General features: G+C 34.7%; 1 protein-coding gene across 1 annotated transcript in view; it reads left to right on the top strand.

Annotated features, from left to right (window-relative positions):
* Nucleotides 1-4,842: 4,842 nt before the first annotated feature.
* Nucleotides 4,843-27,723, top strand: part of LOC148947250 (vitellogenin-like) — a 35,695-nt gene continuing 12,814 nt past the window's right edge. Inside the window, exons 1-4 of the mRNA XM_089096546.1 lie at nt 4,843-5,040; nt 20,028-20,204; nt 23,944-24,084; nt 26,789-26,990. Coding sequence (XP_088952672.1) covers nt 4,843-5,040; nt 20,028-20,204; nt 23,944-24,084; nt 26,789-26,990 — 718 coding nt within the window. The remainder of the gene's footprint in view (nt 5,041-20,027; nt 20,205-23,943; nt 24,085-26,788; nt 26,991-27,723) is intronic.

Below are 27,723 nucleotides of genomic sequence, written 5' to 3' on the forward strand. Positions count from 1 at the left end.
TCCAGATAAAAAATATGTTTTTGAGGAGGACACTCCCCCACAACCCTCTTGGCAAGGGTTTTGAGTTATGTCCTGAGGGTATATAAGGTTTTTATAGAAAGTGTTGTCGTAGAAACTACAAAAAAGGCTCATTCGATTAGAAATTCAAAGGGCTAGTGCCCTTTTTAATAGTCGACAGTGATTGGAGGGCGACTAGCCCCCCCCCCCCATGCCCATCGTTCCCCCAAACACATCCAATCAAAATTTTGAGATAGCCATTTTGCTCAGCGTAGTTGATTTCCAGATTGAAAATGTTTTTGAGGAGGACACTCCCCCACAACCCTTAGGGCAAGGGTTTTAAGTTATGCCCTGGGGGAATATAAGGTTTTTATAGAAGACGTTGTCGTAGAAACTTCAAAAAATGCTCATTCGATTGGAAATTCAAAGGGCTAGTGCCCTTTTTAATAGTCGAGAATGATTGGAGGACAAATAGCCCCCCCCCCCACTCCCAATATTCTCCCAAACACATCCAATCAAAATTTTGAGATAGCCATTTTGTTCAACGTAGTTGATTTTCAGATAGAAAATATATTTTTGATGAGGACGCTCCCCCACAACCCTCAAGGCAAGGGTTTTAATTTACACCCTGGGGGCATACAAGGTTTTTATAGAAGGCGGTGTCGTAGAAATTTCAAAAAAGGCTCATTCAATTGGAAATTCAAAGGGCTAGAGCCCTTTCTAATAGTCGAAAGTGATTTGAGGGTGACTAACCCCCCTTTTACAACCACTTTTTCCCCAAACACTTCCAATCAAAATTTTGAGACAGCCATTTTATTAAACCTAGTTTTAAGTTCTTGAAATTAGGTCTTTGAGGATGACAACTCCCCCACAGCCCTCAGGTCAAGGGTTGTTATTTAAGAATTATCTGAATCCTTCCCATTATTTCTTATGGAAGGGATGCTCGTATAAACTTTAGAGAGGGCTCATTTGACTGAATATTGAAAGTTCTTGTTCACTTTTTAAGAGTCAAAAGAGATTGGAGGGTAACTAGTCCCCCCCTCCTCCACGCCCTAAATGCATCAGATAAAAATTTTGAGATAGACATTATCAAAGGTTTTTATCAAAGAGGTAATCGTATAGACTTTGAAAAAAACCTCATTCGATTTAAATTGAAAGTTCTAGATCCGTTTTTTAAAGTAAATAAGAATCGGACAGTAAGCACCCCCTCCCATGCCATAAAAACTAGTAATTTTTTGCATTGAAAAGTTAACATATATTAGTTAAAAACTTTCTTAAAAAGAATATTTTCAATAAAAAATAGAGGTCAGTTTAAAATTATTATCAGAATGTAAAAGAATATATTAGAATTCAAATCAAAATGGCCAAAACTTACTTCCAAATTATAGGTGACACCCAAAACGAAAAGAAATTAAATAAACATTCAGAGCAAAAAACGTACAACAAGTAATAATATAAATGAATGAATAGATCTTGAAGCGAGTAATGCTTTAGATTGAACATGAAAATCTAACTTAAAACAAAAACAAATATTTGCTATTAAAGTATAAATAAAACTTAAACGAGCAAAAATTAAATAAACAATCAATGCGAACAAACATACAATATATTTTAACGTAAATGAATAAATAAATCTTAAAACGAGTGAAACTTAAATTGAATATGCAAATCAAGTTTGAATCGAATAAAAATAACTACAAAAAAGAGTTTGAGCATCGCCTCACTGCAGAAACCTAAAACCTACTGCGTCATTTGCGCTTGACTGAAAACCAATTATATTACAAATGTTTTCTTTTGTACTTAATATTGAAAATAAATATTAAAATTACAGTAAAATTTTGAACTGATGAGCTTTTAGCAATTTATATCAAATATGCATCAAATATTCAGTTTAATTTATTAGTTCTTTTCAAGATTGGTCAAGACAAATTTAGTTTCACTACAAACAAAATTTGGATACTCCCCCCTTTTTTAACTAAAAACCTAAAGCCTTCTGCATAATTGGTGCTTCACTGAAAACGAATTACTCGTATATTACAAATTTATTCTTTTCCAGTTCTTACAGCATTGAAAATAAAAATAAAAATCACAGTGAAAAAAAATCTTTAACTGATGGATTCTTCAACAATTAATATCATTATATATCTAATATTCAATTTGATTTTGTTTATACTTTCGAAGACTGTTCAAGACTCATATAGTTTTCAGTAAGGCGCCAATGACGCCGAAGGTTTTAGGCTTCTGCAGTGAGTCGATCCCCAAGCTCTTGTTTGTAGTTATTTTTATTCGATTCAAACTTGATTTGCCTATTCAATTTAAATTTCACTCGTTTTAAGATATATTTATTCATTTACATTAATATATATTGTATGTTTGTTCGCATTGATTGTTTATTTAATTACTGTTCGTTTCAAATTTCATTTATACTTAAATAGCAAAATATTTGTTTTCATTTTAAGTTTGATTTTCATATTCAATCTAAGCATTACACGCTTTAAGGTTTATTTATTCCTTTACAGTATTTCTTGTTGTATGTTTGTTTGCTATGATTGTTTATTTAATTTCTATTCATTTTGGGTTTCATTTGTTCTTTAATAGTAATTTGTGGACGTTTTGAGTTTGAATTTTAACAGGTATTTGTACCTCCTGAGCTGAAGTTTAAAATGGCCTTTACTTTTATTTGAAAAACTTATTTTTCGGAAAGTTTTTTTAATTAATTCGCTGAAAAGACTATGTCAATATAAAACGAACAGAAATTAATTAAAAAAACTTTTTCCACAAAATATGTTTTTCAAAAAAAAGTAAAGAACTCCATTAAAGAAAAAATGAGCAAAACTAAAATCAAAAAATCTACCAAGCTTGAAACTACAACAAATAAGCATCGATAAATAAATGAAACCCAAAACGAACGGAAATTACAATCCTTAACCGAGTCAAACTCAAAACGAGCAGAAATTAAAATAAGTTGGGTGCAAAACCCCTATGCCTTTCCAAGGCCAGAACAAAATTTGCACTTTACTGAAAAAATGCAAATGAATGTGTATTTTCAGTTCAATATACATTTACTGATATTTAGTAATCAAAATGTTAATATTATTCATTTGTTAAAGTTATAAAAGTAAAAACATTTTAGCCACAGGTTCTTCTTTTGTCCTCCTGGCTTACGTTTCCAGGAGGGGGCTGGTTCGCAGACAAGGACGTCTCGACATATCGTGCCTTCAGGACGGTTTAATGTGTGGCTGAGGAGTTTCAGGCAACGTTTTTTAATGATAAGCGATAGCTTTTCTGATTGGCCACAGCGACTCCTTACTTCACTTACCTTGGTAATTTAGCAATGCCCTGAGTAAATAATTAATAACTTTTCTAATTGCAGGCCCTCTTCCTCGGTCAACATGTGCATCAGAATGCTTGCTACGTAAGTTTGTTTATTCTATGCATGTTTTTATCAATTTCCTAGAGATTTTTGCTATTTTTCAATTTATACTGTTCTTGTTCCTCTTATTTTGTTCTTTTTGTGATTTCATTTTTATCATATTTTATGTAAGATTTTTCATCATCAGAGGCAACAGGTCTCATGCAGGTCTTGGCAGGCAAAGATTATTATAAGGACAATTCTAAGAATTTATCCGGTTATGATGATCCTCGGAACAAAATCCATCCTGTTTCAAGAAATAAACTATGTGGTTTTAATACCACTTTTTTGCTAAATTGGAATTAATAATCAGACATTTCCGTCAATCAAAATATTTGATACGATTTTTTTTTATATTTTTTTGAATTTTAAAGCATAAATTAAAAATAATAAAGCAACTCTGATATTGATTTTGAATTTAGTATTCAAAGCTACACTGAAATGCTTCCCTAGACAATATCATTAATAAAAATCTTCTAAAATATCAAAATTTCCAAAATTACGAAGTTTGAAAAAAACATTGTTCAATAACCATGGGTGATTGCAGAATTTTGGTTAAGTATTCAGCTTCAGCAGGAGAAGTCTTCTAACTAGTAGGAAGAAAACGTATCAAAATAGGAACTGAATTCCCATCGTGATAAATTAGTGTTGTTATCAGTAGAAATGTTTGAAACAAAGTACATCTTTTCTTTGCCTTTTGTCCCAATTTATAGCTTTTTAAATTGTAATGTCTTAGGGTTTAATTTAATCGGTTTTGCTTAGTGGCTTTAGAGTCAATAAAATCAGCTTTAAATTAATAACCAGCAGCAATATTTAAAGTACCAAGTATTGTGAAAATAAAATGTGATTTTTTAAACTTGATTTTTTTAAGTGGAAACTTAAACTGACCTGAAAATCCTAAAAATTAATGAAATATCAGGAATTTCTTTTCTAATGAGATATACCTCCATGTGCAGTTGTGTAGTTTTGATAGTAGCGCATGCTAAATTTAATAAAAAGCAACTTAGGCGAAAAATCAGTAAAAAAAATAAAATAGCTCCAAACCACTTATTAAGGTGTATTTATATTTGGAACGCAACAGTTTGCTGGTGATCAACAATTTGCCGTCGAGAAGCGCTGTAAATTTAAATTATTAAGTTGTCACACTTGTTTGCATGGTTCAGTTTCGCAACACTGACAAAAGTGTGGTCATGTACTCTAACCTCATAATTTTGAAATAGCCAAAGGAAACCTCTTAGACAATTGTGGTTTTAGGCATGAATAGATTTAAGCAAAAAAAAAATTTTAGACGTCATTGGTATTTTATAGCCTTAACCCACAGTTAAGAATCCCAGATTTTTTAAAGTTACTCAAGTTAAAATATTTAACCTAATATAATGTTTCATTTGTGGCTGGGCTACACTAATTTCATTTAATTACGATTTTTTACAGCTATGAATCCAAAGTTCTCCTATGAAGTTGGAAAGGCATATGTATACAATTTTCAGACCACGACTGAGACGGCTATTACTGGCACCAGCAAAGATGTCGCAGTTGTCACTCTCAGCGGTGTCGCTATTATTAATGTTCTGAACCCGTGCGACTTTAGCTTGCAGATAAGCAAGACTAAAGTAATAGCATCTAATGAAAAGGTAAGATAAAACTTATTCTACGAAGATAATTTCTTAAACCACATTGGCACGACATAACATAAAGAAAGAACAACGAGCAAAAATGTGGTATTTAAAGGCCAAATGAAAATACTGAAAAAACACAGCAGAGCGAATATTTCGAGGGGACAAACGCCTCTCTTTTTCAGCGCGAAAGGAAAAAATATAATCAATGCGAGTGCCAAAGAACAAACCAACAAATAAAACATGGAAAATCAATGTGAATGTGAAAAAAACTAAAAAATTAAAAGATGAATAAAAGTCAATAAAAGCCCAAAAATTTTAAGAATTAAAACCAAATACCTAACAAAAATAAAAGTGAGTCATTCACCAATATCAGTGATTTGCAAAAAAAAAAAATTCAAAATTGAACCGCCATCGACGGATACTAGCGAATAACTGAGAAATAAAAGAAAAACATTCATTCGCTCAAACCAAAACGAAACAGCATTGAATGAGTTTGAGAGCCATGTCATCTGACTCCTGATTTTAATAATTGCATTTCTTGCAGACACTCTTTGAGACTTAAGGGGTTGTTGACGTGTCTGATTAAGTGATTGGGAAAGTGTTACAAGGTTTATATCTGGGACTATTAAAGTGATGGCTTCTCTTTTGAGAAAACCGAAATACGACTCATTTATTCTTAAATCACCTGAATTCAAAACTAGACCTAAATGTTGGTATTTATAAATTTTTAAAAACCCCATTTAAAACCCCATTTTTTGAAATTTATTTATTTATAATAAATAAAAAAATTATTTATAAATTTAAAAAAAAAACCCTTAAAAAACCCCGTTTTTTCTCGTTTCTCTTTCTTTATGTTACTCTACAAACCAATCACATTGTAATTACTAATAATCCTTCATCTTTCTTTGCAACAAACGACATTTATTATATGAATGTCAATATCACGAAAATATCAGCAAAATTCTTTAAACTGATAATATAGTAGTTAATACCAATACCGACACTGTGGTTTTCCTCTGTAACTGACGATTACAGGCTGCTTGAATCTGGGCTACTAGGTGGATGGGTTGGAGAAAGTCCATAATAAATACAATCAGGAATGATTATAACCATCGGTATAAAAAAATCATAAAGAGGGAAGAAGAGAATTGATCACCATCGCTGCATCTTAGAAATGGAACTTTTGTTTCTTTAAGATGGCATATGAAACTACACAGTGACACATAAAAAAAAACGACGCCGGTGCGTAAAAAAAAGACATTGATGTCACAAAATAATACAGACCAATAACAGGATGACAACGACACATTTAATGAATTTAGACAGAAAGACTAGATAAGTAAGTGTGGAAAATGCTTCAGTATCCAAGGTATCATAAAAGACTTGCATAGTGAAATATTATTTAATTTCTCGCACGCTAAAATAAAAAAAAGGCGCAAAATTAAAAAAATGTAAGTAAGGAGTCTAAAATCAATTTACAATTTTCCATGTTAATTAAAGGCAATCTCTACTGAAAATTGCTTCAAATAACCCTTATTTCAAAGGCAATGAGCGATTAAGAAAATGCAGACCAGACCAATCATTTAAAATTTGACAATGGCGTACATTCGCAAGCGCTTCATTTCTTAGTTCAAGCAGGAGTCAATTTTTCTGTCGTAAATGTTTTCCAATATTAGTAGTGTAATTGGTTTGTTCTCTTGAAATGGATGTCTGATATAACTGAGCCAATCCCATTAAAAAATGGAGTCAGACAAGGTAATGTACTGTCTCCACATATTTTTGAAAGTGTGCTTGCTGATTGTCTGTGACTGTTGTCTCCTACTGTGTCTTTTTTTAAACGTTGATGTTAGCAGTGACCAGATGGGGTGAATTTGCGCGATTTTGCGCTTTTTTGTAGATGTTTGCGCATTGAGTCTTTCGAATCGGCTTGTTTTTTAAAGGGGGAAATCGTTCACTTGGCGAATTTACACTAGAAAGATGGGGCTTTCAGCGCATTTTCACTTTTAGGTGGAAACAGCTGGCAACACTGGTTGTTAGTCATTTTGCGTTTGCTGATGGCTTACTGTTAGTTAGTCATACTAGGTTGGACCTCGCTAAAAATCTGCATGTTCTGACTGATAATCTGGGCGAAGTTGGACTTTCTTTGTTTTAATATTCATAACCCTGCTCCTCTTTCATATGTGGGTACAATGCTACTCGAGTGTGTTTCAAAGATAAAATAGCTTGGAATTACTTTCTCTGTTACTCTTTTGGCTACATACTCGTCTCTGGTTGCTAGTACTTTGCAATGTATATTTATTTTGTATGGTAAAACCTCGCCAAATAGAGGAAGGTACAGTCTTCGAGGCTTGTATAAACTTTACCATAGTTTTTGCTCTCCAAGAATTCTATTTTTTTCTGGTTTCCAACCTTTAAAGCAGAAAAGACTTTCAGATACGGAGAGGTGTATTTTAAATGCTGTAAATTAGTATATTTCCCAAGATCGTATAAAACCGGAAAATTATTTCTCGTTTTGGAATTACCGACCGGCTAGTGCTGATAGATGACAGCACTAAAGATCTGAAAGCTGATGCTCTGAAAAATATGAGTGCCGATGATTCTCTCGATTATTTTATCTCCGACTTGTAATCGGTGAACATAGCGATGATTTTCTTATGTAGTGCCTTTGTTATTTTTTATTTATATTTATCAAAAAACTTTTTGCACAAAATAAGTTTTTCAAAAAAAAGCGGAGAACTCCATTAAACCAAAAACGAACAAAAATAGAATCGAAGAACTTACCAAGCATACAACTACAACAAATCAGTATCGATAAATAAATGAAACCCAAAACAAACAGATATTTAAATAAGTCAAACTCAAAACGAGCAGAAATTAATCTGAGTAGGGTTTTAAACCCAATGCTTTCTAAAAGCCAAAATATAATTTTTACTTTACTGAAAAAAATTCAAATGAAGTTCTTAAGAAAAATGTGCATTGTCAGTTTAATATACATATGCTGATATTTATTCCTTAAAATCTTAATTAATTTTCGATTTCTTAAAGTTATAAGAGTTGAAAACATTTAAATTTCTTAAAGTTGAAAACATTTAAAAGAATTTTTTCAGTAAAGTACATATTATATTCTGGCTTTTAGAAAGCATTGAACTTAGAACCCTACTCAGATTAATTTCTGCTCGTTTTGAGTTTGACATATTTTAGTTTCTGCTTGTTTTGGGTTTCATTTATTTATTGATACTGATTTGTGGTAGTTGTATGCTTGGTAAATTACTTGATTCTGTTTGTGTTCATTTTTGGTTTAATGGAGTTCTTTACATTTTTTTTAAAACTTATTTTGTGCAAAAAAGTTATTTTGGTTAATTTCTGTTCGTTTTATATTGACATGTCTTTTTCAGGGAGAAACACTGAGCCTATTCTGAAGTCAACCAACCATCCCTTCCATAAAAAATTGAAAGGGCAATAATCCTTTCAATCTCCAATCGAATGAGCCCTTTTTGAAATTTTTACGTCACCGCCTTCTATAAAAACATTATATGCCCCCAGGGCATAACTTACAACCTTATCCTTGAGGGGTATGAGGGGGTTGTCATCCTCAAGGACCTAATTTCCAGAGCTTTCAACTACGCTCAACAAAATGGCTATCTGAAAAATTTTGATTGGATGTGTCTGGGGAAATGGTGAGCTTCAGAGGGGGGTTAGTAAACCTCCAATCACTTTCGACTATTAAAAAGGGCACTAGCCCTCTCAATTTCCAATTGAAAAAACACTTTTGAAATTTCTACGACAACAATATCTATGCAAACCTTATATGCCCCCAGGGCATAACTTACAACTTTAGCCCTGAGGGCTATGAGGGGGTTGTCATCCTAAAGGACCTAATTTCCAGAGCTTTCAACTACGCTCAACAAAATGGCTATCTGAAAAATTTTGATTGAATGTGTTTGGGAAATGGTGAGCGTGAAGGGGGGTTAGTAACCCTCCAATCACTTTCGACTATTAAAAAGGACACTAGCCATTTCAATTTCCAATCGAATGAGCTCTTTTTGAAGTTTCTACGACGACACTTTCTATAAAACCTTATATACCCCCGGGATATAACGTGCAACCCTTGTCCTGAGGGATGGGGGGGGGGGTTATCATCCTCAAAGACCTAATTTCCAAGATTTTCATCTATATTGAACAAAATGGCTATCTAAAAGTTTTGATTGGATTTTTGGGGGAAAAGCTGGGCGTGAGAGGGGGGTTATTTGCCCTCATATCACTTTCGACTATCAGAAAGGGCACTAACCCTTTGAATTTCCAATCGAATGAGCCCTTTTTCAAGTTTCTACGACAAAGCTTTCAATAAAACCTAATATGCCCCAAGGGTATAACTTATAAGGCTTGCGCTGAAGATTGTGGGGGGAGTGTCCTGATCAAAGACATAATTTACAGAACTTTCAACTGCAACAAAATGGATATCTGAAAATGCTCATTGGATGTGTTTAGGGAAATGGTGGGCGTGAGAGGGGGTTAGCTACCCTCCAATCACTTTCGACTATTAAAAAGGGCACTAGGCCTCTCAATTTTCAATTGAATGACCCCCTTTCGAAGTTTCTACGACGACGCTATCTATAAAACTTTATATGCCCCGGGGCATAACTTACAACCTTTGCCCTGGGGGCTCTGGGGGGTTTGTCATCCTCAAATACATAATTTCCAAAACTCTCAACTACATTGAACAAAATGGCTATCTCTAAACTGTGATTGAATGTGTTTGGGGAAATGGTGGGCGTGAGAGGGGGGTTAGCCACTCTCCATTCGCTTTCGACTTTTAAAAAGGGCACTCGCCTTTTCAATTTCCAATCAAATAAGCCGTTTTTGAAGTTTCTACGACAAAGCTTTCTATAAAAACCTTATATGCCCCCAGGGCATTACTTACAACCTTTGCCCTGAGGGCACTGGGGGGGAGTGTCCTGATCAAATATATAAGTTCCAGAACTCTCAACTGGGTTGAACAAAATGGCTATCTGAAAATGGTGATTGGATGTGTCTGGGGAAATGGTGGGCGTGAGAGGGGGGCTAGTTGCCCTTCAATCACTTTTCACTATTAAATAGGGCACTACCCCTTTCAATTTCCCATCGAAGTAGCCCTTTTTGAAGGTTCTACAACATCGCTTTCTATAAAAACCTTTTGTACCCCCAGGGCATAACTGACAACCCTTATCCTGAGGGCTGGGGGGGGGTGGGGGGGTGGGTGTCATCCTGAAAGACATAATGTCCACAACTTTCAACTACGTTGAAAAAAAAATGTTGATCTCAAAATTTTGATTGTATGTGTTTGGGGAAATAGTGGGAGTGAGAGGGGGCTAGTTGCCCTCTAATCATTATCAACTATTAAAAAGGGCACTAGCCATTTCAATTTCCAATCGAATGTGCCCTTTTTGAAGCTACGACAACGCTTTCTCTAAGAACCTTATATGCCCCCAGGGAATAACTTACAACCGTAACACTGAGGGATGTGGGGGGGGGTTCATCCTTAAAGACCTAATTCCCAAAAACTTTCATATACATTGAAGAAAATGCCTATCTAAAAATTTGATTTGATGTGTTTGGGGAAAAGGCGAGCATGAGAGGGGGGTTAGTTGCCCTCCAATCCCTTTCGACTATTAAAAAGGGCTCTAGTCCTTGGAATTTCCAATCGAAAGAGCCTTTTTTCAGGTTTCTACGACAAAGCTTTCAATAAAAACCTTATATGCCCCCAGGTCATAACTTATAACCCTTGAACTGAAGACTGTGGGGGGTGTCCTGCTCAAAGATATAATTCCCAGAACTTTCAACTGCGTTGAACAAAATGGCTATCTAAAAATTTTTATTGGATGTTTTTGGAGAAATGGTGGGCATGGAAGGGGTTTTAGTTGCCTTCCAATCATTTTCGACTTTTAAAAAGGGCACTAGTCGTTTCAATTTCCAATCGAATGAGCCCTTTTTTGAGTATATACAGGAACGCATTCTATAAGAACGTTATATTCCCCCAGGGAATAACTTGCAACCCTTGTAATTAGGGCTGTGGGGTGGTTGCCATCCTCAAAAACCTAATTTCCAGAACTTTCAACTACGTTGAACAAAATGGCTATCTCAAAATTTTGATTGGATGTTTGGGGAAAAGGTGGGCGTTGAGTTCTGTCTTTTGCCTCTTTTGTAAATCAATCAATCAGTCAGCAAATGGCACCTGGATTCCCATCGGTCAGGGTCCTTGTGGCTCCGAAATTGGTTGCGCGATAACTCTGTTGTCCTCACTTGTTCTCCTACCTAGCGTTGAGTTCTGTCTTTTGTTCTTCTAGAGGATACATTCCTTTGGCTTCTTTACGAAGGGCAAAGCAAAAGAAGCGTATGGTCCTGCTACGTTAACCAGCAGTTTAACAGTATGACACTCGGCGGGCACCGCTATGGCTCTTGTGAGAGGAACCTCCCCATCTTCGGCTTGTCAACTAGTCTTGATCATATTTTTTTTTGTAAAGCGTGCCTAGAAGCCAAAGGACCTAAAATTTCCGGCCACGTCAAAAAATTTTATTGAGGAGTAGGTTTCCCCTTTAAAGCTTTATTTTGAGAGTTGTTTGTTACGGGCTTTAGTTCTTGCACCTGATTGGCAGGAATTAAAGTTAGTTACCATCTGAAAAGAGAGTTTCATAAGAATATCTTTAACGCTTTCATTTAACGTTTTCATAATTCAATAGTTTGAACTCGTATGTCATAATTCAATAATATACCCACAATTACTGAATATTTTTCATAAATTATTGGTATTAGTGCTAATATTTAACCCTAGAATAATAAAGGGGGTGGGGGTACTAAGGAAAATTAATATTAAGGGTGGTAAATTATACCCCTTGATCTTTGACATCGATGAAATCGGATAATGTTTATTCAAAATGATCGGGACGAAAATCAGACCAAAAAGCAGACTATTCTCTTCTGAACCACTGACGTTCCTACATCTTTGGGCTATTCTGGTACACACTTTAGGCACAATAATGGCCAATATTAGCTACGAAATGGCTTCCGGCATGAAGCACCATGGTGGGTGGTTTCGCGGCACTTTCTGAGTGGGCAGAACCGGCACTTTATCCTCCTGCCCTCCCCCGAGACTGTTTTTTAACGAATAGTATTCTCCATTGAAATGTATCGGCTGATTTCTCGGAATCAAAGTTTTAAATCTGGAGTTTCATAATGTTGTTGCATATGCGGCTTTACAAGCATTTCTTACGAAGTCATCATAAAGCCACGTGGCTGACGATTTTTTTGTCCCAGGTGGTGTGCAATATGTGCGTAAATAATAAACGAGTTGATTAAAGGCGTATTCATCATGCCACACAGCAGACACATCGGTCCTGCTTCTAATATCGGTACGTCCTTGTCAACTAAAAAAAAGCAATTAAAGGCAGAGGCAGGTTCGCAATAAAATAAAGTAAACGATTATATCAAATATTAAGTTAGCAAACGTAAATACAGAATAAAGAAATCTTAAAAGAATTAAAAATTAAATTGAATATCCAAGTCTGCCTAAAATATTGAGAAGTCAAATTACTGACTGAAAGCAAAAAGAGATATGCAAATACTAAAGATAGGTAAAATTTACCCACTCACCTCCTGTATCTCTGTACCTCCTGTATCTGTCGGTAATGTCTGATACAATACTAACTGACCGACTAGCTCCTTTCCGGTCAAAGACAAAATACAAGGAATCCCACCTCCTTTCTCTAACCCTCAATAAAAATGAAAAAAATAGATTCAATTTCGCAGGGATGAAGTTTATCCACCGTTAGTATTCTAGGGATACGTCTGCTGGTATCAAAGAGAATATTTTGTATTGTAAACTGCTACTAATCTGCACCTTATAATCACCGCTGCTCGTCTAAATGTAATTACTCTCCAGAACCAATGATAAGAAGTGAAATTCGTCCTCTGCAAATAATCTCAAGAAATCTGTGTTCTATTTCGCAAGATATTGTTCTTTGCATGCGAAATGTTTTTATAACAAATATTGAATTAAGAATTTGTTTTAGCTATTGTTTATTAATTTTCTTGTAAGAAAAACAATTAGCAAACGCAATTGAACTACTTCTAGGAGAATTCAATCAATACGTAAATTTATTTAGCTTTCATAGCTTTTTTGTGTCGATGTTAGTTCACATTTAATCTCTAAAAATGAGCCGAAATTGCTTTCGTGCGACAAAACTGACCCTAGACTTATAAAAGAAAGCAATAAAGATTTTTTTGGACAAATGGGGCAAGTGCTATTTCTGAGCTTAAAGTTTTGACTTTTGATTGTCTGTAGTTGGTAGAATAGAATGGGACTATATGCTTCTTGTACTAGTTAATCTAAAAAAAAACTTTCCCAAAAAAATTTTTTCAAAGAAAAGTAAAGGCCATTTTAAACTTAAGCTCAGCAGATACAACGGCCTTTTAAAATTCATACTCAAACGACCAGAAATTACTATTAAAGAATAAATGAAACCCAAAAAGAACAGAAATTAAATAAACAATCATAGCAAAAACATACAACAAGTAATAACATAAATGAATAAATAGATTTTAAAGCGAGTATTGCTTAGATTGAATATGAAAATCAAGCTTAAAACGAAAAAAAAAATTCCTATTGAGGTATAAATGAAACTTAAAACGAACAGAAATTAAACAAACAAATATACAATAGATATTAATGTAAATTAATAAATAAATCTTAAAACGAGTGAAAAGTTAAATTGAATATGCAAATCAAGCTTGAAACGAACAAAAATCACCACAAACAAGAGTTTGGGTATGACCTCCTTCTCTCAGTGTAAAAGTCTAAAACCTACTGCGTCATTGCCGCTTTATTGTAAACCAATTTTATGACAAATATTTTCTTGTGTACTTAATATTGAAAACAAAAATTAAAATTATACTAACATTTTACACTGATGTGCTTTCAGCAATTAATATCATTATACATCAAATACTCAGTTGAATTTATTAGCTCTTTTTAAAGTTGTTAAAGACGAATGTACTTTCCCTACGAAAAAGTGTTTGGATATTGCCTTCTTTCTTAGCTGTAAATAAAAACCAAGGGCATATTGAGTCATTGGTGCTTAACTGAAAACGGATTATATTAAAAATATTTTCTTTTCCAGTTCTTACAGTATTGAAAATAGAAATATAATTATAGTGAAATAATTTGTCGAACGGATGGTTCTTACATCAACTGGCGTCATTATACATCAAATATTCAAATTGATGTTGTCAAGGCTTTTAGATATTGTTCAAGGTACTCATAGTTTATGGTAGCGTGTAGATAAAGCGGAAGGTTTTCGGAATCAACAGAAAGAGGACATCATACCCGAACACTTGTGTGTAGGGATTTTTGTTCGATTCATGCGTTACTTGTGCATGCAGTCCGCGTGCCGCAGGTTTTAAGGTTCATTTTTTCATTCACAATGCTATCTATAGCATATTTGTTTGCATTTATTGTTTATTTAATTTCTGTTTGTTTGAAGTTTTCTTTATACTTCAATAGGAATATATTTTTTTTTTGGTTTTAAGCTTGATTTTCATATTCAATCTAAGCATTACTCGCTTTGAGATCTATTTATTCATTTATTTTATTATTTGTTGTATGTTTTTACTATGATTGTTTATTTAACTGCTGTTCGTTTTGGGTTTCATTTTTCGGAAATATTTTTTTAATCAATTTTTGTTCGTTTTTGATTGCAAAAAATTTCAAGTTTTTAAAAATTCAATATTTCAAAATCAAACTTTAAAAAAAAATCAAATATTCGTAAAAGTATCAAAACTGGTATGAAAGTAACAATATTAAAGTGAAAAAATGCGTTTGTGTCAATCTCGGAGTTTTTATTATTTGATGTTTGAACTATTTTTAACAAAATTGCTATCACAAAATATTTATCGGATTGGTTTGGGGGAAAAGGGCGTGGGGGCACTAGATCAAGCTTCGTTTTCTTTTGACTCTTTAAAAATGAACTAGAGCTTTCTATTTTCAATCAAATGAGCCCTCTCTGAAGTTTATACAAGTATCCCTTTTATAGGAACCATATATATCCCCAGAGTATAACTTACAATGTCTGTCCCTGGGCCCTGGGGTGTTGTGTCGATCCTGGAGTTTTAATATATGATGGTTGGACTATTTAAAAAAAATGGTCACCTGAAATTTTTATCGGATGGTTTATCCACCCGGTACACCAAAAGGCGTGGAGGGCGGGAGGGGCTAGTTGCCCTCCGGTCTTTTTTCACTCTGAGAAAATGAACTACAACTTTTAATTTCCATTAAAATGAACCATCTCGGAAGTTTATACGAGCATACCTTCCATAAGAACCATATATGCCCCCAGAGCAATGCTTACACTGCCTGCCTCGGCCCTGTGGGGGGGGGGGGTTGTGTCGACACAGGAGTTTTTCTTATCTGAACTTTGAACTATTTTTAACGAAATGACCATTTGTAAAGGCGTTTTTGTTATATGATCTTTGAACTATTTTTAACAAAATGGCTACCTCAATATTTTTTATCAGATGTATGTGGAGAAAAAGGGCGTGGGGGGGGGCAGTTGCCCTTTGATCACTTTTGACTATTAAAAAAGGCACTAGAACTCTCGATTCCTAATCGAACGAAGCCCCTTTGAAGTTTTTATGACAACCTCTTCTATATGAAGTGCCTCTGGGAAAAAAAAAATGGGAATATGTTGGAGGCTAGCTGCCCTCCAATCACTTTTGACTGTTAAAAAGTGACTTACAACTTTCAATTTCCAATCAAATGAGCCCTCTAGGAATTTTATACGCATCCCTTCCATAACAACCATATATGCCCCCAGGGCATAACTTACAACGCCTACCTCCGGGCCCTGGGGGCTGTGTCGACACCGGAGTTTTCTGTTATCAGAACTTTGAACTATTTTTAACAAAATGTCTATCTCTAAAATTTTTATCTGATGCTTGTAGGGCGTGGAGGAGGGGTGGGGGGGCTAGTTACCCTCCGATCTCTTTTGACTCTTAAAAAGTGAACAAGAACTTTCAATTTCCAATCAAATGAACCCTCTTTGAAGTTTATACAAGAATCCCTTCCATAAGAACTATATATGCCCCAAGAGCATTAGGGAAAACGCTTTACTCCAGGCCTTTGTGGGTTCCGCTGGTACATGAATTTTTCTTATCAGACCTTATAACTATTTTTAAGAAACCGGCTGTTGTAAGAATTGTATTGGGTTGCTGTGGGAAAAAAGGGTGTGTGGGGGGGGGGGGCTAGTTGCCCTAGGATATCTTTTGACTCTTAAAAATTGAACTAGAACTTTTAATTTCCAATCAAATGAACCCCCTCTGAAGTTTATACGAGCATCCCTTTCATAAGAACCATATATGCCCCCAGGACAACACTTACAATGCCTATCCCCCAGGCTCTGGGGGGCATTTTTGCTATCTAATTTTTGAATAATTTCCAAAACACTGGCTATCTCAAAATTTGTAGCGGACGGGTTTGGGGAAAAAGAGTGTGGGGGGGGGGGGCTAGTTTAACTCTCTTGACTCTTAAAAAGTGAACTAGAACTTTCAATTTCCAATCAAATGAGCCTTGTATGAAGTTTATACAATCATTCCTTTCATAAGAACCATACATGCCCTTAAGGCATAACTTAGAACGCCTTCCCCTGTACCCTGGGGGGTTCTATTGACACCGGATTTTTTCCTATCCGAACTTTGAACTATTTTAACAAAATGGTTATCTCAAAATTTTCATCAGATTAAGTTTTGAAAAAGAAGGCGTGGGGGGGGGGGGAAGGACTAGCTGCCCTCGGATCTCTTTTGACTATTAAAAAGTGAGCTCGAACTTTTAATATCCAATCAAATGAGCCCTCTCTGAAGTTTATACGAGCATCCCTCTCATACGAACTATATATGTCCCAGGGCATAACTTACAATGCCTACCCCAGGGCCCTGGGGGGTTGTGACGACACCTGAGTTCCTGTTATCTGACTTTTGAGTAATTTTTAACTTAATGGCTATCTCAAAATTTTTATTGGATGCATTTGGGGAAAAGGGGGCGTGGGGGGCTAGTTGCTCTCCAATCTCTTTTGACTCTAAAAAACTGAACTAGAACTTTCAATTTCCAATTAGATGAGCCATCTCTGAATTTTTTTACCAGCATCCCTTCAATAAGAACCATATATTCCCCCAGGGCATAACTTACAACACCTGCCTTCGGGCCCTGGGGGGCTTTGTTGACCCCCGAGTTTCCGTTATATGGTCTTTGAACTATTTAAAAAGATAGCTATCTGAACGTTCTTATCGGGTGGGTTTGAGGAAAAAAGGGTGTGGGGGGGGGGAAGTAGGTGCCCTCCAATCTCTTTTGACTATTAAAAAGTTACCTAGTTACTGAGTCTTTTTGAAGTTTCTACGACAACGCCTTCTATAATAACCTTATATACCCCCAGGGTATAATTTGAACCCTTGCCCTGAGGTTTGGGGGGTGTCCTCCTCAAAAACATATTTTCTACAGGAAATCAACTACGCTGAACAAAATGGCTATCTCAAAATTTGATTTGCTGTGTTGGGGGGCATGCTGGGTGTGGGGGGGGGGCTAGTGCTCTCCAATTCCATTTTGACCATCAAAAAGGGAAATAGCTTTACGAATTTCAAAATGACCTACTTAGTTTTGTGGTTTCTACGAAACCACCTTCTATATAAAACCTTATATCCTCCCAGGGCATAACTTACAACCCTTGCCTTGAGGGCTTTGGGGGAGAGTCATCCTCAAGACTGGAAATCAACTACGCTGAAAAAATGGCCTTCTCAAAATTTTGATTGGATGTGTTTGGGGAATGATGGGCGTGGGGGGGGGGGGGCTAGTTGCCCTCTAATCACTTTTGACTATTAAAAAGGGCACTAGCCCTTTGAATTTCCAATCGAAAGGGCCAGTTTTGAAGTTTCTACAACAACGCCTTCTATAAAAACCATATATGCCCCCGGGCATAAATTAAAACGCTTGCCCTGAGGGTTGTGGGGGAGTGTCCTTCTCAAAAATATATTTTCTATTTGGAAAATTGACTACGCTGAACAAAATGGCTATCTCACAATTTTGATTGGATATGTTTGGGATAATGATGGGCGTGGGGGGGGGCTTGTTGCCCTCCAATCGCTTTCGACTATTAAAAGGGGCACTAGAACTCTCGATTTCCAATCGAATGAGCTCCCTTTGAAGTTTCTACGACGACCCCTTCCATATGAAGTGCCTCTGGGGAAAAAAAATAATAAACAAATAATAAAACATTGGAGCCGTATGGCCTTTACAGTAGGCAACGCTATAGCGTTGCTTCTGATACAGTAGGTTACTCCCTAGAAATGGTAATTTTGGTGATTTCAAAACTTAGCCTGGCATTTTAGAAGCACACAATACATAAAATAGACAAAGTTCACCTTTACAATTGGTTTGAATTTGAAAACGTTTGATTTTGTCTGAATGAAAAGTGTTGTGAGAAATAAGATGCACAGCATGAAATACTAAGAATAAAAGTTCTAAAAGCTTTTGGAGCTTTTACTTTTGGTAAAATTCTACTTTAGCTACTTTTGGCTATCTTGGAAAGGGTCTAGGTTAGGAAAAATGAAACTTTCAGGGATGGGTCTACAGGCTAAAGTATGTCCGGGGAAGGTATTTTGAAGTACCTAACTCCACTTCCTCTCCCTCTAGAGGATCCTGACCTTTGCTGAACTTTAAAAATCTGTGTGTTATAAAAGTGAAACCTTGCATAATAGATCTTCTGCTTTAATGAAGTACAACAAAATTTTTTTTCAGCTTCACAACTTTGCTTAATCCTAATTTATAAGGTTTTAAAGATACGCAAATACATTTCCTAAATTTGAAAAAAAAAAACATTGATATAGCTCAAAATTCTACTCAAATAACAGGTATTGCATTTTTAGAACTAAAGCCAGAGAAAAAGAAATTGATAACTGAAAATTAAGGTGAACTGTTATTTTGTCAAAATTTCAATAGGTGTAGACCTGTCATGTGGGCAAATTTCAGGACCCCCTAGAGAGAGAGAAGTGGAGGTAGGTACTTCAAAATACCTTCCTGGGACATTCTTTTGGCTGCAGACCCATCCCTGAAAGTTTCATTTTCCTAACCTAGCCCTTTTCCAAGATAGCCAAAAGTAGCTAAAGTAGAATTTTACTCTACTTTTCATATCTTGACTGGTCATTCATTAGCTCCACCAAGGACTTGTAAGGTATTTGTAGCAGTTTTGCATGGGTTGTAATGATTGTATTAGCCTACTATAATAATCCTGGAAATATATTGCAAAGAGAACTTTCCCCCCTAACATATTTGTATAGATTCAAGTAAAATTGAAGCTTGGTAGAGGGGGTACTCCCTTGGCAGTCAATATTTTTTTCCAAATTTATATAAAACCAGCCAAAATTAAACTGCCAAAGCCAAGAGGGAGAGATGGTGTCAACTCTCCACAGGTTCACCACTAACAACTGTAAAACTTCTTAATCTAATTTTCATCTTACCCTTTTAATCTTAAACTAAAACCTCTTAATCCTAAGACCTATCTTAATAGCCTATTAAAACCTCTATTAATCTAAAACCTCTTAATCTTAATAAAACCTAAAAATTAATAAAACCTCTTAGTATATACTATGTTTTTCCAAAATAAATATGAACTGTAAGAATAAAAGACATAAGCCTAAATGACATTCTGAAAGTCTTGCAGTGAAACATTATATGCTGTAAGACTAATAGTAGCATGGATTCCAGGGCAGGAGTCTTTGGGATCTAATTTTAGAAAAGTTGAATAACATATTCTAATGATTTGCTGAATATATCATGCTTCTTTATACACATATTCCCTCCCAACTATGAGTCTAAAGACTTCGTTTTTTGGTTTGACAAGTTTAATATGTTCTGTCTATAATAGCCTATATTTCATTGTATGCTATTCACCCACAAACATTTGTTACAATGTATTTCTACTTTTCAGGTTGATGCAGGGCCACTAGAAAAACACCCTCTACTATTCTCATTTAGAGATGGAACAATTGAAAAAGTTTGTCCAAATGATAAAGAGCCCTCTTGGGCTCTTAACATCAAGAAGGCAATCCTTTCTCTTTTCCAACATACACCAGACAGTCTCAAATTTGCTGACTCTACTATTGAGGTAGTTATAAATTTTTTCTGTATAAACTTTTTAATTTTGCAGTTATTTTGTTATTATTTCTCTTCTGTTTCTGTATTTTATTTCTTTCCATTTCCTATACAGCTTCAAAACGTTGTTTATTTTGAAGAAATTGAGAGCAAAAACATATATATTTATATATATATATATATATATATATATATATATATATATATATATATATATATATATATATATATATATATATATATATATATATATATATATATATATATATATATATATAGGCTATACCAGTGTATTCTATATTTTTATATCATTTTGTATTTGTATCTAAATTCTTTAAAGGATTTCAATTTGGTTAAATTTAGTCACTTGGCCAATCCTAAGCTGTTTTGTATACCATGTTTGTGTTCAATGATTTTCCTTATAATAGAAACTGTAGTGGAATTGGATGGAGGAGAACCATGTGTAACTGTGTTGACCTCAGGTGGTTTGCTGCTGCAGTGAGTTGCTAGTAGTAGTAGTAGTAAGATACCATCCTTACTCAAATAAGTTTGTTTTGTACTATCAGTAAAGGAAATAGTTTTTTTCTTTTTTTTCTTTTGTTATTAGAATCGTCTAATTTTATTAAGAGATTTCTTATTTTCAATTTCAACAAGATCTATATATTTTGTCAAATCAAGATGCTAATATAAGAAACTCAAATATGATATATGTCTTTATCACCACTGTCTTATCCAGTTTTCACATTGACTGTATTTTTCTGTTGTGTTTTTTTTTTATTTTGTTTCACTAATATTTACTGTATTTTTCCATTCTCATCACGCTCCCTTACTTCTTGTTTTGAACTATCTAAGACGTCAAGTATGAGTGTTTTGACTAAAGACAGAGACACTGGCGGATACAGGGGGGCCAGGGGGAGGGACCCTGGGCTTCCCCAAGATTTTTCCTTGCGTCCTCTTGTTTTATTTTTTCTTTTGTTACTCTTTTTTTAGGATTAATTTGTCAATTTTTGGCACTTTGTCATATCCCCCCCCCTCAAGATTTTGCTCATTGGCGCCCTTGTGACAATGAGCCTCCTCCTCACCCTGCTACCACTACCTTAACATTCAACTTTTTCCTTAACACACACCAATCAAAATAAAATACTGATTTGAATGATTTAATACCATTTTAGTCTATCAAGGATGTTCCCTATTAAATTAATCATTAATATCATATTTAGAAAACAATCCATTTTTCAACAGCCTTTTAAATTCACTTAAATCTCTGCTTTTAATATTCTCATTTAATGAGTGAGAATATTCAGTCTCTCCTTATCTCTTTGTTTTTGATGACCATAATATTATGAAAGTTATGCTTTACTAAAAGAAAGCAGTGTTGGGAATGGAACAATAGATTATTCGTTTTAAAAGTAATTTAATTGAAACATAACTTGTAGACTAAATGTCTCAAAGACTTCACTATGTGTTATATTATGAAATATTGTTGTTAATGTGTCACATAGCTCTGTTATCATGTTTAGTAACAGTACCAATGGATCAGTGCAGTTCAGCTAAATCTAGATGTTGGGCTCTGTAATCAATGATATAATTAAACTATATTTAAATGTTCAGGGAAAATCCCATGGTCAAAAAAAATATTTTTTATAATCCCTTGCATGTCCAGTGTGAACCATGTTGAATTAACATATACTGGAAAAGCTATTCCTTTATTGGGGCTTAGTTTTTAAAATTCTTGATTAAAGACATTACTTTTAACTTTCTATTCTTAAGTTATTTATTTATGCTATATTTCCCGCACACAGTTTTGTAGCTTCAATTCCAAAATTCACAAGCAAATGGGGAATCAATCACTAATCTGATACTGACAAATTTTGTGATGTACGCTAAGTGAATGTAAAAGGCTGTTGAAAAATGAACTGTTTTCTAAACATGATTTCAGTGATTAAATTAATAAGATATAAAATTGGTTAAAATGGTGATTAATTATGAGTGTTATTGCTATCTTTTTTTCATTTTATTATTAATTGATTAGTTTTAAGGAAGGAGTTGTGTTGAGGGTTATGCTAGTGATGGCTTGGTACATGATGTTCTAGTTATGGTTTTTAAGCCCCTCTGAGGTGAAAGTAATTATTTTTGTATTTTGTCGATTTATTTCATTATCTCTCCCCCATATTATACTGTAGGCTTTACTTTCGTTTTTTAATAGTTGACGAGTTCATCCAATGGTGCTTACAAACTCTATACCATTTTGCAGACCAAGATATTTAAGTCCATAGATGTATATATAAAAGGTCTATTTATATCAAACCATAACCAGAAGCAGACACTTATCTCGTTCAATACATTACTTAGACTCTCCTTATTAAGGGCTAAACACGCAAATATATATCATTCTTTTCCACGTGTTTGAATATATTTTCTATAACACTTCACGGAAGTATACGCAGAAATGCTTACTACCGGTTATAAATAAGTTCCTGGAAATTACCTTAATTTTCTCATAAAATACATTGAATTTATGCAGCAACAAATGTTGACAGCTAGGCCATCTGATACTACATTTTAAATCCAGAAGACTTTACAGTGCCCCGGCATTCGGAGGGAATGCGGATGTGTTTAAGTTTTTGTTTATAATAAATATAAGTAAATGGAACGACTAGCATCATACAACACATTTTCTATGCAGTGGCGTAATTTCATCAAAATCCGGGGGGGGGGGGCAAAGTTGAAGCCAGTTTTCCCCAAATCAAGTGAAAATGACAGTAAAAATTAAACAATAAGCCATTTGTTATCTTAATGGTACTATTTAGTACTATAAAGGTACTTTATAGTACTATAAAGATAACATTAACTAAAAAAACTGATCTGTTTCTGTTGATGCTTGTTTTATACAGATTTATCTTAGTTTTGACAAGAATTTGGAAGAAACTAAATTGCAGCTGGGGGGAGGGCAAATTGGGGTCTGAGGGGTGGGGGAGAACAAACTAAAGTCTGAGGGTGGCAGTTGCCCCCCCCCTGCCCCATAGCAAATTACGCCCCTGTTTCTGTGGACATAGTGTCTTGTTGGTACGGAAATGGAACAGAACATAAGTGGTGAATGATGGTTATATGCTGACACTAAGTCTTCATAGGGTCTTTTTTTTTACTAAATTCTATTGTTGTTTATGTACTGAGGAGTTGAAATAATGAACTGTGATATAATGAACTGTTAGCTTTGGAAGATTTAAGCTCCCCCTCCCTGTTTCTTTTTTGGGAAATTTGAGGTTGGTTAATTTCACCTTTGTATGATTTGAAATTAACTTACGTTAGTAAGAACGCTCAATCGATATACTAGGATAACTGGCTCGTTACTTTCACCCCTGGGAAAAAATAACAACAAACAAACAAATAAGCACGCCTCCGTGACCAAGGTAGTACAATATTAGTAGTGCATAAAAAATAATTTTTTTTTTTGTTCTTATCAAAGTGGGACACTTGAAGCCATCCTGCTAGCCTACTATTGCCTAAAACTAGAATTTAATATTTAAAACTCAATTTTTTGTTCTTTTCTATGAATTCTCTAAAACTCACCATCGAGGGAAGAAATTGCTTGATACTGAAAATGTATATTTACGCCTATTTTGAATTTTAGAGTGACGTTGCTGGTTGCTGTCCAATCAGTTATACCATTTCTGAAAAATCTTAAGGTTTAGCATTCAGAGGAGAAACTGCTTAATGCTGAAATATTTCTTTACGCCTCTTTTAAATTTCAGACTGACGTTGCTGGTCGCTGTCCAACCAATTATACCATTTCTGAAAAAGGAGCTATTCTTAAGAAACGGGACTTGACTCTCTGCAGTGGGCGCCTTGGAAGATTTTCAGCAGTACCTACTGTATCTTATTCTGCATCTGCAGTAAGTTTCTTTTAGTTACATAGATAATTGAAACTTGGCTAGACTGGCTAGCTGGCTGGCTACATTTTTGGTAGCATTTTCTTTAGTTTGATATATTTACATAAATGTAGGTATTAAATGGCATAAAAATAATTAGCACCAAACCCAAGGTGAGAATGAAATTTTGATTAACTAAAAATTATTCAGGCTACCTGCCCTTGGTTTTATCTAATTAGTGCCGGTCCGAAAACCAAATGCTGACTAAAAATCAAACTTTTATGTTCTTGGGATTTATACCCTCTTAGGATAAAATAAAACACTTTTTTTTCAATGTCTTTCACGGGCCCAAGGTGGTCAAATTTGCATTTCGGATTCAAAAAGAAAAAAAAAACAAATAAGACGTAGGTAAATTATAAAAAGAGTATTTAATTTGGCATCAAAAACATAAAATGGTTTAAAAACAAGAAACCATGTAAAACTGGCTAAACAGTGCATTAACACATAACAAAATCAAACGAATAATCATTCGTGGAATGTTATATTAAAGCGTCATGCAATAAGAATGGTCAAAAATAAGAAAGGGAAAAGAGAGAGAAAGTCATAACGTGTCAAAAATATTAAAAACACATGAAACCAGTAAAATTCACAAAGTAAATAAAAAGCAAAAAGGGATGGAAAGTGAAGGAACTGGTATAAATAATAAAAAGAGAGAAACTATCGGGTTGTCTTATTAATTTGCTACTCGAATTTGGCGCTGGAGAATGACAACTGGTGCTACTGGTGCTACCTGTAGAAAGAAGACCTCTATCACGCTATTGAGCATCAAATGCATGGGGATAAAAAAAGATAATCTAAATGACAAGAAATTGTATTCCGCGCCGCTCAAACTTTTAAATCGCCAGTTTCGCTCAAGGATACCTGCTTTCACTTACTGTATTATGCTATTGCCTTTGACACTATAATTACGCAATGGGATTGAACAAACTTAAAGCACATAGCACAATGCTCACAAGACTGAAAATTGAGGTGTTTATTTGCACAATTCTGAGGGACTAAAAAGTGAACTAAAAATAAGAAGATTTGTTGATAATTGCTATTCCAGTAGTTCGCAATTCCAGTATTTGGAATTCCAGTGGATCCCAGTAGGATATACAATAGATTCTTAGAGATTGGGGGGGGGGGGGTTTGAAATGAAAATAAAGTTGGTTTTGTATTCAATTCACAGCCTCTGATTTAATTTTTCTATTCAATGGTTTCGCTGAATTTCTAAACAAAAAGAAAGAAGAACGGTAAATATTTGTGTTAAATCAAGTCATGGAGGTTTGATGGATTACGAAACATCTAGTTTTGAAATTGAAGACCCACTAAAGGATTTTGAGCTAAGACGGGTTGTTCACGGCTCAGCGGGTTCTAACACGGGTTGTTCTCGTCTAGTTTCAAGTTTCTAGTTTTTCGTCTTTTTTCCTCTAGTTTCAGCGGGTTAGAAGTTTCAACCCTGTGTTTGATGCACTTCGATGCACTGATGCACAACGCTTGATACACTAGACGAGAACAACCCGTGTTCGAAGACGGGTTGTTCACGGCTCAGCGGGTTCTAACACGGGTTGTTCTCGTCTAGTTTCAAGTTTCTAGCTTTTCGTCTTTTTTCGTCTAGTTTCAGCGGGTTCGAAGTTTCAACCCCGTGTTTGATGCACTAGATCACTAAATCAAACATGGGGTTGAAACTTCGGACCCGCTGAAACTAGACGAAAAACTAGAAACTTGAAACTAAACGAGAACAACCCGTGTTCGAACCCACTGAGCCTGAAAACGCGGCTCTGTATTTGGAGAAATGGATCAAGTATTTACAGTTTACTTCATAACTTTATATTTCAAAATTCATTTTTCTGACATGGAATCAAACCTTGTCTACTCCATCGCTTTGAGATCTAAATATGTCTATATTCTATATAGAGAAGAAAAATACATATTGAAAATGAACTGTTTCTTATTTAAGTATTGTTCGAATTGGGGCTTGGGCCTTAATGACATACATAATTTATATTACATAATCGTTCGCATTGCGAGAAAAATTAGTTTCAGGGATGTATAACTATTATATTGAGGAGTCGGAAGGATAACCGCTTTTAGCAAAAGAAGGAAAAAGTCATAAATACCGGGAACCACAAGGAATATCCTACCTACCTGGAGGGCAGCAACCCCCCCCCCCTTAAATCTCAGCTTTAAAGTAACTGGGCACTATTAGATGGTTATTTTTACTTTTAACATCAATTACAGCACTCCTATATACCCTAGTGTCCTTTATCAATTCTGCGAATCTTCAATTTACTACAAAATAATAAACAAAAGTGGCCGTCTTACCATCCTGTGAGTACCATCTTAACTTATGGAATATCTCAAGACCAAATAGTATATTGTTTGTAGCTAGAATGTCCTATCTACAAAAGTGTAGGGTTCTATTATGTTTTTAGAAAAAAAAGATGAAGGGAAATTTAATTTAGCTATAAATTCTAAAAGCTCTTATAAAGTTTTGTAACTTAGTTACTGAATCTCATAAATATTTATCCCAACTTGGAATAGGAACAGTAAAAAGCAATGGACTTGATTCTCAAAATGAACTTACAGAAAGTTAAATGTCTATTTTTTTTAAATACGTTTTTGTGATTAAGTGTTTCCTCCGTAACCGTTGCACTCGTGTGTTCTTGATCAGTAAACACCATTTTAGCAAACCCAGACGGTTCCTATTTTCCGTGCCAATTCTGAGTGTCGTATGCTGGTTAACAAAGGTGTTGTTGAATCTTCGCAATGTTTAGAAACTCACCTACTCAGACCGTTGTCGTCAGTAGCTGGTGGAGGAGCACAGACAAAAGCTGTTGCCTCCATTTCACTCCAAAGCACGAAAAAAGCAAGCTCATTCAAGGCAGAGAGTAAGAATCTATTTATATTTTATTTAAAAATATTTTATTAATTATATTAAATATTTTATTAAATGAGTGGTTTGGTTGCCAAATCTAATTATTTCGCAACTCAAACTGCAGAAAAATTGACATAGAAACTGCGATACTAGTTTTGGTTAGACATAAGCGCAGGGGATATATGTCTTTGCACATGTACCTGGTCAGAAATTCTAGAATTTAAACAAATCCGCATGAGTTTTATGTTCTTTAAAACTATTTTTTTTTAAAACTTGGGCTCACCGAAAAGTATTTGGCTTAAAAAAACGAAAAATTTGGGGCAAGAGGTTAGACGTGGTTTTACGAAGAAAGGTATTTTTTTTGTCGTAATTTCAGTTTAATTTTTTTCATTTCTCTTTGACTAATGATTCAAAAATAGGAATTGAATTAAAATTATAATATAATGTCGTAATAATTTAAGCGATTGTTTCATTACGTAAATAATTTAATTTTTTGAATGGAATGAAGAACAAATTTAATCTTGGAAGTGGAGTAAAATATTAATTAATAGGCTCTGCTTGTTTAACTTACTTTTCTTCTAAGATGTCTTTGTAGCTTCTGCACACAGCAGCAAGGCCGTACCCAGAGGGAAGGGGGGAGGGTTAGGGGGGTTTGAACTCCCCCCCGAAATGTTTTTTGACTCGTAAAAACGTAACAAAAATGGATATAAACAAATTTTTATGAATTTTTTTAGTTTTTTTTTGTG

The sequence above is a fragment of the Artemia sp. Qi Xiang Cuo genome, chromosome 11, assembly GCF_049724085.1.
Source record: "Artemia sp. Qi Xiang Cuo chromosome 11, ASM4972408v1, whole genome shotgun sequence".
Classification (NCBI taxonomy): domain Eukaryota; kingdom Metazoa; phylum Arthropoda; class Branchiopoda; order Anostraca; family Artemiidae; genus Artemia; species Artemia sp. Qi Xiang Cuo.